The 18,773-nt window shown below is 36.1% G+C and overlaps 1 protein-coding gene and 2 long non-coding RNA genes across 8 annotated transcripts; all 3 read left to right on the forward strand.

The window, feature by feature from the left end:
• The first annotated feature begins 10,383 nt into the window (after positions 1-10,383).
• On the forward strand, positions 10,384-10,830 carry LOC147501232 (uncharacterized). Its single transcript, XM_086603777.1, has one exon. It carries the CDS (start codon positions 10,384-10,386, stop codon positions 10,828-10,830), a length of 447 nt encoding a protein of 148 aa, XP_086459903.1.
• Positions 10,831-12,832: 2,002 nt separating this feature from the next.
• Positions 12,833-17,222, forward strand: LOC147501233 (uncharacterized). Of its 6 annotated transcripts, XR_015221266.1 has the most exons (6): positions 12,834-13,554; positions 13,867-13,939; positions 14,391-14,463; positions 15,310-16,880; positions 16,978-17,055; positions 17,157-17,219. It is a non-coding gene; the product is annotated as an uncharacterized LOC147501233 (long non-coding RNA). The 6 variants fall into 6 exon arrangements; XR_015221270.1 differs by having other exon boundaries at positions 12,833-13,677; positions 13,867-13,943; positions 15,310-17,055; positions 17,157-17,222; XR_015221269.1 differs by having other exon boundaries at positions 12,833-13,677; positions 15,310-17,055; positions 17,157-17,222.
• Positions 17,223-17,389: 167 nt separating this feature from the next.
• LOC147501234 (uncharacterized) lies at positions 17,390-18,658 on the forward strand. The gene is made up of 2 exons (XR_015221271.1): positions 17,390-17,485; positions 17,743-18,658. It is a non-coding gene; the product is annotated as an uncharacterized LOC147501234 (long non-coding RNA).
• The last annotated feature ends 115 nt before the right edge of the window (positions 18,659-18,773 follow it).

Genomic DNA, 18,773 nt, shown 5'->3' on the forward strand with positions numbered 1-18,773 from the left:
ATCTAGTCACATGGGGAGTTAAAGTCCCCACCAAGATTTCTTTCTTTGCTTGGACAACCTCCTTAGAGCGTATTTTTACCATTGATATAATATTCGGAAGCGTAAAAAAATTATTGTTAACTATTGTCAATTGTGTAGGAAAGATGGTGAATCCATGAATCTGTAAATCATGTTTTGTTGGGGTGTCCTTTTTCTTGGAACATTTGGTCTTCTTTCCATTTAGAGTCTTGTTTTTATTGGGTGAGTCTTGGGCGAGTAGTGGATTTGTTGAAGGGTTGGGGTCATGGTCCTTTTACCTCATCAGGCAATCGGCTTTGGAGCTTATTACCATTTGCTATTATGTGGGGTATTTGGATTAAGCGAAATCGTCGACACTTTGAAGGCGTTTTCGCATCTAAGCAAGAGCTTATCATATCTATTAAGGCTTTATTATTTCAGTGGTCTAAGATTTTTAAAGAGTTTAGGAGTATCCCTTTTGAGTATTTTGTGGTGAGATGGGATAGACTTTTGTATTTAGAAGTAGAATAATTTGTAGATCTCGGGTTAGCTTCCTGTGGCTATGTTTTTAGTTTTATTTTGTTTATTTGTAATAGTAGGCTTTCTCGGTTCCTTTAATTATATATATATTCTTCCTTATTTATTTATTTCCTTAATTCCTTTAATTAATGTACTAACTGATGTTTTATCCTATTAGCACGTTGTATACTAGGTATTGCCCGTAGCCACTTATTATGCTATTTGTGATTAATACATCTAACTGATATAAGTATTTTCAAATGTGTGGGAATTTGTAGACATTTTCTTTAAAATTGATACTACATGTTGGTTGACATACTTCCTTGCTAGTGTTTATGGATGCCCAGTGATGCATAATAGTATGGGGGAATAAATGCAATTATTGAAATAGTTTAGATCTTGTTGTATTTTTGACACCTAATTTGAAGTCATGAATTGATGCCAATTATTTATTTTTTGTATAACGGATTAACCTAATATTCAATCCTAGAAAACAATTGAAATGATAAAATTATATTCATCAAAATTTGATCACTTTTAACTCGTATCATTTTCTTTGTTGAGCGTCCAAGTATTCATAAACCGAAACAAATATATACTCCTCTCCCAATATTTTCAACCAACATTAAATCCATTTCAATTTCAATGAAACTATAAATTGTAGTAATTCAATTCTCCTATATTAAAATCCATGAAGGTGTGTTTTATGTAGTCGAGATCCCATTTAAGATGTCGGATATGCGTAAAACTTGGCCTCTTTGTACCGCAGTAATTTTCTAGACATTGGTTTACCACCCTTGATTGTGCAAGGTAAGTGTCCCATATAAGCTTCCACTGCATCTGAGGAATCAAATAACCACAACGCTAAATAAAACAGAAGACTTCAGACTACCAATATCAATATTATTGGAGGTGGCTTTAAGTTTACACCAGATCTCGCACTAATAGTAAAAGAACATCTCCAACGCAAAAAACTTAAAGTGTGTTCTTTCTTCAACAATTTACAACATCCAGCACCTTTCAGATTCAAAAGTGTCAACATACTTGCTGATTAGCCCCCAAGAGATCATAGTGATCGAGTTCCTCATTTCAATAAAAGTCGGCAAAATCAGTTGGTCGTCTTATGAGGTTTCCAAATTGTTGAATGCCAATGCCATTGGCGCTTCCAATTGTCATAAAGTTTTGACACCCACGCAGTGGATTTTTCATTTGATTTTGCACAAATATGACATTGTTGGCTATATTAAATGATTGACATAGCATATGCTAGATATTGTGCCTTTGTGCATGATATAACGAAAAAAAAATATGAATATATATATTATAGCAAAAGTAGAAGTGAAACATGTTTAAAACAACATATGACTAAGAGCTTACTTAACCAAATTGCGATAAACATAAACATGTCAGACTTGTTTAATTAGGTGTAACCAATTCAAGCTGGATCAAGGTATTTATAGTGTTATACATATAGGTTATATGCACCCAAAATAAAAATAAACAGGGAATATGTTGGAGGTTCTAGAGTTCAGTCTAGGGACTTAAGCATGCTACAATCATGTATTTACTGTCATGTTTCAAGGAAAAGAAAAAAGCTACACTGGAAAGTATGTTACAACACACCTAACCACTGAAATACACGTAACATGCAATGCCTTTTGCTCCTGGTAATCATAGGTTGCTCAATCACATCCAAAGAAAAGATCTAATCATTCAATAAGACAAAAGCAAAAATATATGTATATATCGGGATTGTAATAAAAACACCACCAAATCCAAATTTAAACATTAGATCACTTAAGTGTCTGATATATAGTGATAGTTCTTACTATGACTGAGATATTGCTAAATTGATTTAGGTGCTCTTTGAGTTTGTAACCAATGCCTCCTGTCTTAAAATGCTTTGTGAATGCGTTCGAGCTAATAATTGTCAAAACTATGAACATTTACTATATGATTTAAGTGGTAGATTCAAAATTGCTAAAAGGTTAGCTTAACGTGAAAATACAGGATTTAAATAAAACTACGCCAAAGAAAACTATGCCAAAGAATTATAGTCGCTATGCCAATTGCCTTTGAGATCATTCATAATTTTCTAAAACTTCCAATAACGCAACATCTCGACTTCGAATTACCTTCTTGTTAATCGGATCATAAAGTTTGTAGCCAAACTTCTTATCCCCATAACCCAGAAAAATGCACTGCTTAGCTTTTTCATCAAGATTAGATCTCTCATTCTTTGGAATATGAACAAATGCCCTGCACCCAAATACCCTCAAGTATCCATAATCAACATCTTTGCCTCACCATACTCTCTATGGATAATCACTATTCAGAGGCTTCGAAGGCGATAAGTTGATCACATGTACGGCTGTGCGCATTGCTTCTACCCAGTAACTTCTAGGTAACTTAGAGTGATACAACATGCATCTCATCCTCTCTACAATGGTCTGGTTTATCCTCTCAGCTATACCATTATGTTGCGGAGTCTTGGGAATGGTCTACTCATGATGAATCCCATGACTCTTACAATACTCTTCAAATGGCCCAATGTACTCACCCACATTATTTGAGTGAATACACTTCAAAGGCTTCCCTGTCTCTCTTTCCACCATGCTATGGAAAGCCTTGAACACGCCAAGTACTTCATCCTTAGTCTTCAAACTATATGCCCATATCTTTCTTAACGCATCATCAATGAAAGTCAAGAAGTACAAAGCTCCCCCATGGGACTTCACTTTCATAGGACCACATAAATCTGTGTGTATAAGCTCAAGGACATTGTCCTTTCTGTGAGAGGGGAATCTTTGGAAATACACCCTGTGTTGCTTTCCTACCAAACAATGAGTACATCTATTTAAATGCGTACCTTTGATGTTTGGCAAGACCTTTTTCTTGGCAAGAACTTCTATGTTTTTTCTCCCATATGACACAGTCTCTTATGCCATAGTTCAGAGGAAGCTTCTTCTTGTGCCGCATTTAACTCTGTTTTACACAAACTAGCCTGTGTCTTGTAAAGCCAGCAAATTTTCTTCCCTTTGGCTACTACAATAGAACCTTTGCTTAGTTTTCATACTCCATTACCAAACAAGTTTTGAAAGTCATCATCATCTAACTTCCCAGCAGAAATTAGGTTTAGCCGAATGTCAGGGACATGTCATACATCCTTGAGTGTCAAGGTGTAGTCGACATTGGTTTCTACATGAACATCCCCAATGCCTATAATCTTTGAGACTCCACTGTTACCCATCTTTACCTCACCAAATTCACCACAGCTGTAGGTAGTGAATAATCTACCGTGCGGTGTGACGTGATAGGATGCTCTTATATCTATCACCCACTCTGTATCCTGGGATGAGGTACTAACACAACACTCACCATAATTTGACACAATTCCCACTAGTTCATCGTCTACTAGTGCGGTAGTATCTCGGCATGTGTTTCCGTTCTTCTTTACCATGTCTTCATGTACACAATTATTCTTCTCATCCCTCTTCAGTGTTCTGCACTCATACTTGAAGTGACCCTTGATGGCACAATAGTAACATTGTCTCTCTGTCTTAGGAGTTCTAGCTTCACCCCTAGATTTGTTTCTGCCATCACCTCTATAATGAGATGGTTTTCTGCTCTTACCTCTCCCCCGCTTCTCTGTGATAATGATCTCTGAGTGAGAGGAGCTGCTTCGTGAACCCCTTCTTGTCTCCTCATTCAACAATGCCCCTATAACACCCCGTTTATTTTCTTTATTTTCCCCTATTTATTAGGATTTAAAAAGTAATAATAATATTAAAAAGAAAAGAAAAGGATAAAGATAAAATAAGATAAGATAAAAACGTGGGAGAGTAAGAGGGGTTTGGTTACAACCGAACTCTCCCTTTTTGTTGGTATTTTTTCTAGTTTTTGAAATACAAGAGAAAAACAGAGAGAGATGTACAAGAAAAAAAAGAGAAGGAGTGTTTACTGCGGGAGAGTGCTTGAGTGAGAGAGACAGAGGTAAAAGTTGGAGGAAGAATGAATAAGCTAAGGAGTATTGGCGCGACGGTTTTTCCAGTTTTCTCTAGTAGATACAATCTCAAGTTTTGTGATATCGGTGAGTAGTCTAAACCTTTTATATATATATAATTGATTTATTAATTGTTTTCTTTAGTGCATTAAATATTTGCCTCTCAAACTTCTAGAGCCAAGTAAATTTGTCTCGTGTGTGTGGTTGTTTGCTTGGTCGCGGTTAGACAACTTTTGTTCTCAAAATCTTGGATTTTAAAATTTAGAAACAATCCCATTCTTGTTACACAATCTATAAATAGTTGCAGCATATGAATCAGAACATAATGAGTTGAAAGGGATATGAAATTTAAAGTATTATCGAAAGGAACAAAACACATAATCTAGTCATCCTTTTTCCTAGTGAATCTAGCTTTCACTACAGTAGGAGAAAATCATATTTTCTCGGCTATAAGTTCAAATGATTGGAAGCTAAATAGCATTAATTTTTATGCTTCGGTCTTATAAAACAAACAAACGTAGAGTCAAGGTGTAACTCTAAGGTCATTTCAATTTTTGTGTTGTGCCTCCCTTATTGTTTTATAATACTTACTTGTGCCCCAAAAAGTGACATGAAGATTTTGTTCAGCAAAACAATGCTACAGAGTATTATTTAAATTATTTGCTTATCTTAATGAGATGCAACAAGGTATTACCTGACACAAAGCTCCAGAAATAGACGGTGATATGCATCCTTCTTATTACCTTGAACTGTTATGCACTTAGATTAGATAATTGGGTTCTATTATTTTGAATGAGTTTAGCTACTGGTGCAAGTTATCTTTTTGATATATATATATATATATATGTGTGTGTGTGTGTGTGTGTGTGTGTGGATGGGTCGATCTAGATGGTACAGTCGGTATTAAACCCTTATACCAATTGACTTGCAGTACTTTAGATATTCTCTTTTAGATGTCAGAAAGTATAAGCTTAGCTCTGGTCTGATTTCGAGCTCAATTTTGGTTTAGTTAGAGTTTGAACTAGTTTTATTTTAAAACACAAAAAAGTAAGGTCTGGAAGTCTGCTTTCCAACCCAATCGACCTCGTTACATTCCGAGGTTTGTCGATATGGTTACGGTGTTCGGAAGTTGGCACGTCAGAATTTTCTGATTTCAGAAATCCGGTCTGTGCCTGGTTTGGAATCGAGTTTTCACATAGTTAGGGTCAGATTCAAACTCTCACCCAAACATGAAAAAATAATTTTTATGTGTCTGCTTTCCAACCCAATTGGCCTCGTCGCATTCCAAGGTCTGTGGTGATAGATATAAGGTCTGGAAGTTTGGTTGACATAAAATAGTGCGTCAGAAATCAGTTTCTGCGCACTGTGTTCAAGTCCAGTTTTAAAATAGTTAGGGTGAGAGTTAAATTTTTTATAAAACATAAAAAAGTAAGATTTGGAAGTCTGATTTCTATTCCAATTGGCCTTATCGTATTCCGAGATCCGTGGAATTAATTATGGTGTTTGGAAGTTTGACTGGCAGAAAACAGTGCGTCAGAAAATCAGTTTCTGCGCACTGTGTTTGAGCTTAGTTATCGAACATTTAGAATGAGATTAAGTATTGTTGTAAAACATGAGAAAGTAAGTTCTATGTGTCAGCTTTTCAACACAAAAAGCCTCGATGCATTTGGATACCTGTGAAAAGAGTTGTGTCATTCGGAAGATAGTCCGTCAGAAATCTAGTTTGCTGAAAATTAGTTTTTTTACCATTTTCGACCTAAGTTTTCTTCTAGATGGGCTAAGGTTGGGACTTCAAGTTCTACATGAAAAATTATATCTACATACCTTAGTTTCTAAATTTTTAAGTTACATGTCATTTGGATGAATGTAGGAAAAACTATAGCATTGACTATGTGACTGGTAAGAACTACGAAGGTTTGATTCCAATCTTGAAAGATTTGGATACGTAGGCAGCTTTGAGCAAAAGTGCAGCCACTACACTACACTACACTACACTATGTCTATAATATATATATTAGTTTGTGTGATAACTATGTGATTGTGTTAGAAATTACTGTTGTTTTGAGACTACATAAATATATATGTGTGAGATAGAAGTTGTATATGAATATAGACTTTAGTATATGTGAATCTGTTTTGGACATTAGTGTGTGTGGACTTGAATTTGGGCTAATGAACTATTTGTTTACGATATTGTGTATATGAGTGTGGTTATGTAAATTGTATTTGTTTGATTATAAGTCTGTTTACATTCAATGATATTTAAGTGCTTGATTTGCCTTGATGCGTGAAAATGACTCTCTGCATGTGTGGTCTGTTTTGACATGAGTAATGCTAGTATAATTATAAATGATAATAATGTTTTAATGTGTCGCCCACATCTTTAGAACTCTCCACGCCTCAGGATTTGGTAATGAGATATTATGACTTGTGATGTCATGTGATAGATGGGTATTCATTGAATGTGCCATGAATGACCCATGTATTCATTGAATGTGCCATGAATGACCCAATAGTTTGGACTGCCATAGAGAGGAACTAAGGTATTATTCGGTTGGTTGGTCGTATTCTTTGAATGTAAGGGGAATGTAGGTTTGGGTATTCCTTGGTCATATTCTTTGAATGTTATGATGGGTATTCCTTGAATGTGGCGGAATGACCCAAGATATTCATTGAATGAATAGGATTTTTTGGGCTGTGGATTATTCCTTGCGGATATAGTGATATGGGAGAGAGGACACGTGTATGTGTGATTTGGCAAATGTGTGGGTGCAAATCATTAGGAACATGGGTTGATCCGTTTATAAATGATTCAACAAGATGAAAATGACCCGTATTAGTTATTGTTATGATGGGTATTCCTTGAAATATAATGTGGTTTGTGTGAGGAATGAGTGTATTTGGGAATAATAAGATATTCATTGAATGTGCCATGAATGACCTGAGATTTTATGACTATAATGATGTCATGTGAATGACTACCTTTGATATAGGTGGTATGATAAGTAGTGTTCCCCGAATACCGAATATGCGGGACGAACTATGTTGTATTAATTAGACTTCAATGTCTTAAATGAGGTTTGATTATGAATGAAAATTTGACTGGCTGAGATAAATCCTTTTATAGTGCTGTCTAACTCTGTTTTTGCAGGAGGGTAGGATCTGTTAATCTTTTATCCAAGGGCGTAAATATCCTACCCTGAGACGTCGTGCTGGCTTAAAGGTAATGTGTATCAAACCAATATTTAATTAAGTTATCATATGTGTATGTAATAAGTCGTATTTCTATTGTGAGTTATCTTGGAAATGTATATTGGGATTGAAATCTTACTTGGGAAGAAACTACACGCTGTTTTGGAAAACGGAACTATATTGTCTTCCAAGTTGAAATGGTTGGTAATGTTATATTTATTAATTTGAAAGATTATTATATATATTTTGTTGTTAGTCTACTTATACCAGCAAATTCAATTTGATGACCCATGTTTGCTTTGTTTTGCAACGTGGGTGTGTTCTTGGGAACATAGATGGTGGAATGCAGTGGATGAAGACACTTGATTGGGATTCACTCTTGGAGTCTTACTGGTATAAGTTTTATGAAGTATAAAATCTTGATTTGAAACAGATGTAATAGAGTGGTTTAGTAAATTCTTGAATTTGTACATTAAGAGTTGTTCGTTTGGTTTTAATTTGATCTCATATTTTAATATCGTGGTTGTTAATGGGTTATTAGGGTTGTGTTTTATTTTGGATTTTCAGAAGATGGAATAGGGTGTGGATAATTTCCTATTTTAAATTTTCTGAAAATTTGGGGTGTGACAGCCCCGGTAGCCATCTCCATGGAAATGATTCCATTCTTAGCGGCTCCGTTAAGAGAAACTGCTAATGTCTCCCAATTGTCGGGTAAAGAGTTTAATAGGAATAAAGCCTCAACTTCTTCATCCATATTAATCGTCATCAAGTGTAACTGATTGATGGTATTCTGTACTTTATTAAGATGCCCAGACATTGAAGAACATTCTTTGTACTTCGTGTTAGCAAACTTCTTAATGAGTAACACTTTATTTCCGGCCGACTTCCTCTCATAGAGGTCTTCAAGTTTCTTCCACAAGCCAAAAGCGGTAGTCTCTTGGGATACATGGTGGAAGACACTATTGTCAATCCACTGTCGAATGTACCCAATTGTTTTTCTGTCAAGCTTGCTCTACTCAGCCACGACAGTCGCTTCCGATTTTACTCCTCTATTCTCAATGGGTTGTGCCAAGTCATTGAAATAGAGCAAGTCTTCCATCTTGGCTTTCCAAATAGTGTAGTTAGCTCTATTCAGACTAGTCATGCGAGTGTTTACAAAATGATCCATTTCTACAAGCTATTTCAACTCAAACTTTCTCTCAGGGATTTTGTCAAGCACCTTCCGAGCAAAATTTAGATAACAACCTAGATTAATCTAACCTAGCTCTGATACCACTTGTTGGAGAAAATGATACCAATCGATCCCCACTAAGATAACTTGCAATTGGGCAAACTACTACTCCAGACAAAAATCTAAACTTTCACTACAACCAACAACAAACCCAACCTTCCAAGCAATCAACAACTATCACAAACAAGTAATAATAATGCAAATAAAGTAAAGCATACCACAACACAAGATGCTGTTACTTTGAAGTATTCTGAAACGCGGATTTGAACCTGATGTTGTTACTTTGACCACCCTACTCAAAGGGCTGTGTAAAGGGGATAAAGTTGCCGACGCTATAGATCTTTTTACTCAAATGCTGAAAAACGGATATCCATGCAATGAAGTTAGTTATGGGACAGTAATGAATGGGATTTGCAAGTCTGTGAATTCTACTGCTGCTCTTCAATTCATGAGGGAAATGGAAAACAAACAGTTTCCTCCTACTGTTCATATATACACTAAGCTTATCGACACCCTTTGTAAGGAGAATTTGGGGAATGACTCTTTTGATTTGTTACAACTGATGTCTCAGAGAGGTTTAAAACCTGATGTTTTAAACCTTTCAAGAGTGGTAGAAGAACAAGGAGAGTGTAGCCTCATTACTACAGTCCAACCTCAATGGATGACAGAGGTTTCACTAAGCTATGCTCATGATCAAGCTCTACAACATATTATCTCTCAATTGTTGATATCACCAACTAGTATTATCCATTACTCTTATGATGCATGATTGCTTGGCAGCAATACGGACTTAAGGGCCAAGTTATTAGCTACAATTCATTCTTCTTCAGTTGGTGGACACTCAGGCATCTAAGGAACCCACCTCAGAGCAAATACATACTTCTACTGGCCAGGCCTTAAGAAAGATGTACTCAACTTTGTGGCTACCTGTGATGTGTGTCAGAGATGCAAAGGAGAACACACATATCCAACATGACTACTTCAGCCATTACCACTTCTAGACCAAGCTTGGCAACACATCAGCATGGACTTCATTGAAGGTTTGCCAAAATCTGAAGGAAAAGAAGTTATTTTGGTAGTTGTAGACATATTCACTAAATACAGCCATTTCATTGCTCTTAGTCACCCTTTTACTGCTGCCACAGTGGGCAAGGTGTTTATGGATCATATATAAAAACTACACGGGCTGCCTCAGAGTATAGTTTCAGATAGAGACAGGGTATTTATCAGTTCATTTTGGCAAAGTCTTTTCAAATCTTTAGGGACATGACTTCGTCTCAGCATGGCATATCACCCACAAACCGATGGTCAAACAGAACGCACCAATGCTTGTTTGGAATCTTATCTCAGATGCATGACTGGGAATAACCCTCAACAATGGGTGAAATGGCTCTCTCTGGCGGAATGGCGGTTCAACACTAACTTCCACACAAGCCTAAAAATGTCACCCTTCATAGCTCTTTATGGATACACTCCACCCCACTTGGTGATTCCACCTACAGTCAGCACATCCATTGCAGCAGTTGAGGATTATCTGAGACAAAGACAGAGCATGGTTGAGTTGATTAAGGATGGCTTATGCAAGGCTCAAGAGCGCATGAAATACTTTGCTGATAAAAAGACAACTGACAGATCCTTCTTGGTAGGTGACTGGGTATACTTAAAACTACAGCCTTACCGACAAACCACAGTCTCCATTCGCAGAAATCTGAAACTCTTAGCCAAGTTCTATGGCCCATTTCGAGTAGCTGACATAGTGGGTAAGGTGGCGTACAGACTCAACCTCCCAGCAACATCCAGAATACATCTTGTGTTTCATGTCTCTCAACTCAAAAAGAAGTTAGGCTCCACAGTAGTTCCAACGCCTACACTTCCTTTGGTGGCGTGACTCGTGCAACTCTTAATGGAAACATTCGTTTATAACAAATTCGCTCACGAATCATCCCAAGAAACAATCAAGCTGTTACCCAAGTACTCATTCAATGGTCTCACACCTCCCCAGAAGATGCCACTTGGGAAGATTGGTCGAACATTAGCACCCATTTTCCTCAATTCAATCCTTGAGGACAAGGGTTTTTTAAAAGGGGATGGTATTGTCATGACTTAAAACGGGACATACAACAATATTTAAATCAAGTAATTTCTTTTGTTAGTAAGGAGAGTTAAGTAATTGTAATAGCTTAAGTATAGTAGGATGGGAACACGTGTAGGGTTAAGAGTAGAGCAAATCTCTTGGATCCGGTCTTGTTAAAAAGAGAGAAAAGATTGTAAGAGGGCTATGAAGGAAGAACAAGAAAAAGGTGCTCTTGTTTTTTAAGAAAAACAGATTCATTCTCATTAGTTATAATCAATTTTGTGTATTAGTTTGTTAGTTTATAACAAATATCTCAATTCCTATACTAGTTTGTTAGTTTATAACAAATATCTCAATTCCTATACTAGATACGGTTGAGTATACTAATTCGATACAAAATATGGATGGACCTCAAAGACATGAATCAAAACCTTTGGCCCTTTCCCTGAATCTTTTCTCAGTGCATCCAAAGTTGCATTTTCATACTACTTATTGTCTAACTTTGCTAACCCCCTTCTCAACCCCAGATCTTGTTCGATTACGAAACACGCCTATATACATTGGTGTTAACTATCGGTTAACTTCAACTGCGTGAGACCAAGATTCCTTGACAAGTCAGCCCAAACAATGATCCTCGCGATTCATCAAATTCATCGGTTCGTTCAGACTCCACACGGTTCCCCGAAAACAAATAAAACCATCCATCTTTAGAAATAATTCCAACTATTATGATCCACGAAGCAACAACAAATCTAATAACACAAGCAACTAATACTTCCATGATGGTTCATGAAGACAAGTTGTGACATGGTTGTTGCTGCTGGAGGAGGAGATTTAGTGAAGTTACTTCATTTATTATTTTGTTTGGGCCCGGTTTTGTTTTAAGTTGTTGGGCCGAAATGTTTAATTGGGTCAAAGATATAACTCACCATTACTGATAGCAAACACCATCGTTACCCGAACCCAGACCGGTTTTCAACGGGTCGGGTTCAGAGTCGAGTATTTTGTTGAGAAGTGTGACCAAACCCTACTCTAACCCTATATTTCGGGTACTTATTAGGCTTGGGTTCGGGTTTCAGATAATATAAAACCTGATATAAATGAAGAAAGAAGACAATAAGAATTCTTATTTGAAATATATATCTATATTTTATTCCTTCTTCGGCTATCCACCAATCCTTCAAAACAAAATAAAACTTCTAACAAACTTGAAATTAATTATCACCTATACTCGGACATAATTCTTTCATGTAATTTAAAAATAGATGGACTCAGAAGGAACTATAGACATATGATCACGTGCAATTACTGTAAAAATTAGAAATCCCGACATAAATTTTTCCATAATCTAATATATTAAATAACTCATCATTGTAAACATGAATGAGATTATAATCCAAATATTTATCTAACTCATTTTTTTATATGAGATTAGTAATTAGTAGTATGTAATTAAAACCGGATTTGGGGTTCGATTTCGGTCTGGGTTCGGTTTCGGGTTTTTAGCCTTTTAACGGGTTTAGGGCTAAATTATCGGGTCGGGATCGGGTTTAGAGAGTGTGACCAAACCCTACCCTATGTATTTCAGTCTGAGTTCGGGTTCGGGTTTTGTCGGGTTCAGGGCGGGTTTTTTGTTCGGGTTTCGGGCAAGACAGACATCCCTAAAAAAAAACCCCACGAAAACATTTATATCAAAGACCATTAATACTGAGTAGTTGAGAATGCTCACAGTGACCCACCTCAGCCCCCCTTTTTTCTTTGAGACTGACACATCAGATTTTTTTATAAAAAAAGGAATTCTACGCCCTTTTTTGCCGATTTCAATTGTTCGTAACCCAAAATACATAAAAATCTGTTTCCATACTCTCTTTTCAATTCTACAAAACACTCTCGACTCTGCAAAAAAAAAAAAATCATCTCTTCAAACCCTTTCTCTTATTATTTTCTTTTTCCAAACCAAATCTCCAAACAAATCACAATCTCAAGATCATTAAATGCCTCTCGAAACTTAGAAACCCACCCAATACCATTCATGAATAATACACCTGATTCTAATTCTAAGCCTTATTCTTATTTTGTTTACACCCCGTGTCAAATACTTCAACTTTCTAACCCATCTCAACAATGGGGCTGTTTCAATTATTGAAGATGCTGCATTTGTTCATGGGGAACCATCTCAAGATGATAATAAAGGTCCTCCACGGGTTGATTCTGAAGCTATAATCCTTCATGAGAAAGTGACTAAGACAATTATCAAGGAACAGAGACCAATAGAGATGGTTCTTGGAAAAGGTAATTGTGGTTAAAGTAAGACCACTATCCCAGGACATTATGTCATCTACTGGGAGTTGATGATTAAGGATCCAGATAGTCCACCGACTGATGAAGTGCTCAATCAGTGTTGCCTCGCCATAGAAGAATCACTCAATTCCGTGTACAGGCAAGGCCGAGTTGCCGACAACTCAATCGGACCCTTAGAGATTAGGATAGTAAAAGGCGGCACATTTGAGGAGCTAATGGACTACGCAATCTCCAGAGGTGCGTCAATTAACCAATACAAAGTGCCAAGATGTGTTAACTTCACACCCATCATGGAGTTGCTCGACTCCATAGTCATATCCACACATTTTAGTCCAGTTTGTCCCCACTGGACTCCGAATCGTAAGCAGTAAAAACAATATTGTGATTAGTACAAGTCAACAACAACTTGGTTTCGTTTGTTGGTAACTTAGTTGTTTGATTTTGTTGTTATTCGTTTCTCTATCCGTATGTGGTTCATTTAGAATAATTGTATGCATGTTGGATATCAATGGACGTTTTTTTGATTGACTTTCCCTCTGATATATACAGACTACTTATCCTATGAATGTGAAACAACTTCTTCAACTCTAGCTGCAGCTTGATAAATTCTTTGGCGCTAAATGTGAGTATGTGACACAACCACTTCTGAGTCCTGACTCCTGACGTACTGCTCATTGGTCATTTTGTGGTTATTGTGTATACAGCTAACTATGTACACAAAGTCTTGGTCCTTACAGAGTTTTCTTGAAAATTTCTTTTAACATTCAGACAAGCACGCACCCAGTTAAAGCATCCAACCCCGCAATATTATAGTTTGCAGCTTAAAATGTTTAACAGGATAGCTACTATGAAAAATGATGGAACCGTAGAATTTGAAGTTCCTCCAATTCCTGCCCATATATTTGTCATCATGCATATAATTATCCCATCGACTTTTCCCTAACTATCCAAGTTTGAGTGTAATCTGTCTTCAAAATTGTATTCTCCTGAACTTTATTTCTTGCTATAGGTTGCCATTATCTGCATTGGAGGCTGATTTTAGTATTGATTATGTGTTTGTTATGTTTTTTCAGGGTGGGCTACAACAAATTTCTTGGTTTCAATTTCTTCAGTTTCAATCTGAATTAAACACTTTTCTGAAAAGAGGTAATAACGGAATCTTCATAAACTAATAACTGATTTGTTGTAGATAATGGTAAATGAGATTAGATTCTAGGGCATTTAGTTATTGTTACCCGAATGGGTATATGCATGGTACTGATTGAAAAATGTTTACCCTTTATTTATGATTCTTTATATATATTAAAGCTGTTATTATAGGAAGCTAGACCTTCAAAAACAAATATGCTCTTATGGGGATGATACATAGCGAGGCTTAAATTGCTTTTTTTTTTTAAAGAGTTACATTAGAATACCAAATCTGTTTCATAGAAGATATGCAATAGAATTAAGCTCACTAGATCTGAGCTTTCTCATGTGTTAATTCTGTGGAAACACTCAATGCCCATGTAGGATTACAACCTCAATTAGCTCAACACAAAAAGACATGTAGCACCTATATAAGTCGTATGAGGTACAAGAGTGATAGATGATTCATTTTGCGCTGAAACAACTACTCTCGGGGAAGCATAAATACCTGATGCTACTTACAGTATTAATTCAATCCTTTGGGTCTTCCAATCTTATGGTCAATTGGTGAGAATTATTCCTCCTCTCCATGCAGAATCAAACCGTAGTACCTACCTTTATCAGACAGCTTTAGGTAGCTTATCAAACCAATTTGGTTTTTTTAATGATAAGCTTATCAAACCTAAATCATTTTCTTTCGTGCAACAACTTTTTTTTAATGATAAGCTAGGGTTGAGCATCTTCTTTAACAGGTATGATAAGATAATTGCAGTTATCTTCTATCCTCTTTTCATTTTTGTTACATATGAATTGAATTGAATATTATAATATATGAATTTAATCAAGTTTGTGTTGATTGGCTAGACACTTTTGTGCCATCACTCCCTTCGAAGCCCTCCCCTGAGCTAGAACGCCTTTTTGGCAACAATGATGGCATGATCAAAGACTTGACACATAGGGCAGACATAATACTGGAATTAGTTTTTGCACCAAGTCTTGAATCTATTGGTATTGATTATATTGATGAGAGTGAGGTTCTTACTCTTGCTGATGAGGATAATCATATTAATAAACATAATTTTAGGGTCCCATTTGTTTGTGGGTGTCGTAATCTTGGCGAAGTGTTTAGGAGGATTTGCGAAGGGGCTGTTATGATTTGTGCAAAGGGTGAAGCTGGGACTGGGAATATTGTTGAGGCTGTTAGGCATGTGAGGTCTGTTATGGGTGCTATTCGTGTTCTTCGGAACATGGATGATGATGAAGTGTTTTACTTTTGCTAAGAAAATTGCAGCACCTTATGATTTGGTTATGTAGACTAAGCAACTTGGTAGGCTTCCTGTTGTTCAGTTTGCTAGTGGTGGTGTTGCTACACCTGCTGATGCTGCTTTGATGATGCAATTGGGTTGTGATGGGGTTATAAAGAGCAGATTGGACAACACTCTATTTGTAGGTTTCCAAGGATTAATTCAACTTTGAATTTTCTGTAAACATGGAAATTTATAACTTTCTTAAGAGTTCTATTGGATTGGTTCTATTTGATCAACCCAAACGGGATGAAGTGCGGATGGGACAATTGCTTTTGGACTTGGCTTCCACAAATGAAGATGTTAAGTGCTTCGTGGAAAATAGTGGTATATCTTATATGTATGTAGTGATTCCTTCCCATTTTCTATGAATTTTTTATGCTATTCAAAATATTGCTTATGCTTCAAGTTTGGGTAGAGAAACCTAAATGTTTACTTGGTCATAATTGCGCAGCATGGTCTTTGTCGAACCATAAGGTTACAAGTTAAACCCCAGACAAACTTTAGATTTTATAGCAAGAACAAAAAGGAAAATAAATGGCCCATAAATAAAAGTAACTTATAGTAGTTGTATGATCATCTGTTGATCTTATTTTGAAAGCCTTTTTCTTGATGTCAGGCTCTTGCAAAGAGCAAAACTTAGATTTTAATTCAAATGTTCAACTGAGTTGTGATTTCTATTTAGGCTCATCAAACATAAACTTGGATGATAGTGTTCGTTCACAAAATGTTAACTTAAATTAGTAGCAGTGTATCCCCGCAAGTTCTTATTCATCTTAGAATCTGTTGTTTTAGTTGTATATTTTTTGTTTATATATACTGATATAAATTTTTGATACTTCTTTTTTTTTACTATTATAATTATAGGTATCACTATGTTACCACATATGAGTATAAATGACCATTTTCAGTTATCGAGTGATCGAGGGATCGGTTTCCTTAGATTATGTTTGCTCTACCAGTTTTGTATCCAGATTTGATAGACATATTGACATCTAAACTTATTTGCCCAGTTAAATATACATCTTCATTAGTTTTGTCTCAACAGTCCAAAACGGCATCCATATTGGCATCCATAACCATGCACAAGTCTCGACAAAAGTTACCCTTACTAAATATGCCTTCAGTCGGGTAAGTACACTATATTTCTATTTCTATTTAATTGAATTGGATTGATTTATTTGTTGCTCATATCTCAAATTTTTATTATATATTGGTAACTTCAAAGCATTGAAGCTTTGGAACTATTCATTATTAAGCATCGGAAGGATTATGTGCATTCCCATCGCACAACTGAGCAATAAAGGTACAGTATTGCACATTCTTAATTCTATATCTACATCCCGTCTACTACTACACAAAATGTCTCTAAAATTATAAGGATAATTTTTGGCTGAGTGGTTGCAGATTGTAGACTGGAGGGAACAACTTGCTATGCAGCACTTAAAATCCCTTTTTTCAAAGGAGGCAAGTTGATTTAATGAAATATGAAGCTGAGCCTGGTCCAGTGATGAATATTTTCAGAAATATTAGCATGCATTTTGTAGTTGGCTTAATTCCAACTTTGCGACCATCTAACACTTACAATATGCGGATGTGCCATTGATACCATCACCGCAAACGCCGGGGACTTGGGGCCTGGAGCCTTGATTTGATCAGAAAAAACCCTTTATCATTTTCTTGGAAAGTTTTGTGGCATGGAGAATTTCGACCAACACAATACCACTTTAGATGAGGTAAATATGACATCATGTGTATGCTTTTCTTTAACTGTCAGGTTGATTACTATTTTCCCTTTTGCATTTACATTTGAATATAAGTCCTACTTGCACCAGGTGATCCTTATATGCTTTATCTTTGTCTATTAAGCCACTCATAGAACCGGACTACTCGTGCCGTGTTTCCCAACCAAATGTCATGTATGCTGATATTCTAACTGAAAGTTATGCTGATAAACCGACCTTCTTACATCGCATTCCTGTTAAATCATCAGACGATCTCAAGCTAGCGTGCAATTTCATTCGGAAACAGTTCCCAAATCTTCTAGACGTTGGTTTACAAATACACAAATCACAGAGACAGACCATTCCTCATCTAGGAACTTCTTTACCAAACCATGTTTTGGATACTTCACAAGACCACAATGTTGTTCTATGTTGTTCTCTCCCGAGGTGTACCTAAGACCACAATGAAAAAAATTGTTAAAAAACGAATAATAAGAGGCCACTCGGGAACCTTCACAAGGAATGTTGTCTACAAAGAATCTACTCTAGAACCTTCACAAGGAATGTCGCCTACAAAGACGTCCTCGGATTGTGTAACATACTAACAAAGTCCAACTCATGATCTTCTATCACATTGCTCTCTTGCTGGTAAGTCCTTCGTATACACATTTAAAATTATCCATTTAACAGTCACATACTTTCATCCAACTAAACTTATCTGTACATAGTGTTCTTGCTACAGTAACCCACTATAAATTGTCGTGACTGAACTCTATACCGACTGAACTTTTTTCCTGCGGTTCTGTTGTTATGTTTTGTATATAGTGTTATTATTATTATATTTTTTTTTTTGTTTATACAGAGACAACTGATAGAACTTACATATATATATATATATATATATATATATATAATCCAAAGAGATTTCATTGGTTTGCCGATATCAGTATGTACTAAAGGAGTTTGGCTCCTATCAGTCCGTGAAGCTATTAGATCATTTGCCAAATTGCAAATGAACCTATTGTTGTCAAGAAGGGGGAGCATATTGACAAAGTTAATCCACAGGAGTAATAGGTCTTTGAGGGTTTAATTATTTGTGTATTAAAGTGTTGTCCATTTTACATGACATTCAATACTAATGAATATGTTATATTATCTGTCTCAACATAATTAAAAAAAAACAAATATATACTAATATTGATTTACATTGATGCTTTCAAGTCTATTATGATTACAAATAAAGTTAATCCATATCATATATCATACTAACCCACATTCTGATTTATGATCGCGAACTATA

Source organism: Coptis chinensis, chromosome 4, assembly GCF_015680905.1.
Source record: "Coptis chinensis isolate HL-2020 chromosome 4, ASM1568090v1, whole genome shotgun sequence".
In the NCBI taxonomy this organism is placed as follows: domain Eukaryota; kingdom Viridiplantae; phylum Streptophyta; class Magnoliopsida; order Ranunculales; family Ranunculaceae; genus Coptis; species Coptis chinensis.

Excerpts from the sequence above, each read along its gene's own strand:
- LOC147501232 (XM_086603777.1), top strand. The coding sequence starts at position 10,384 with ATGTCACCCTTCATAGCTCTTTATGGATACACTCCACCCCACTTGGTG.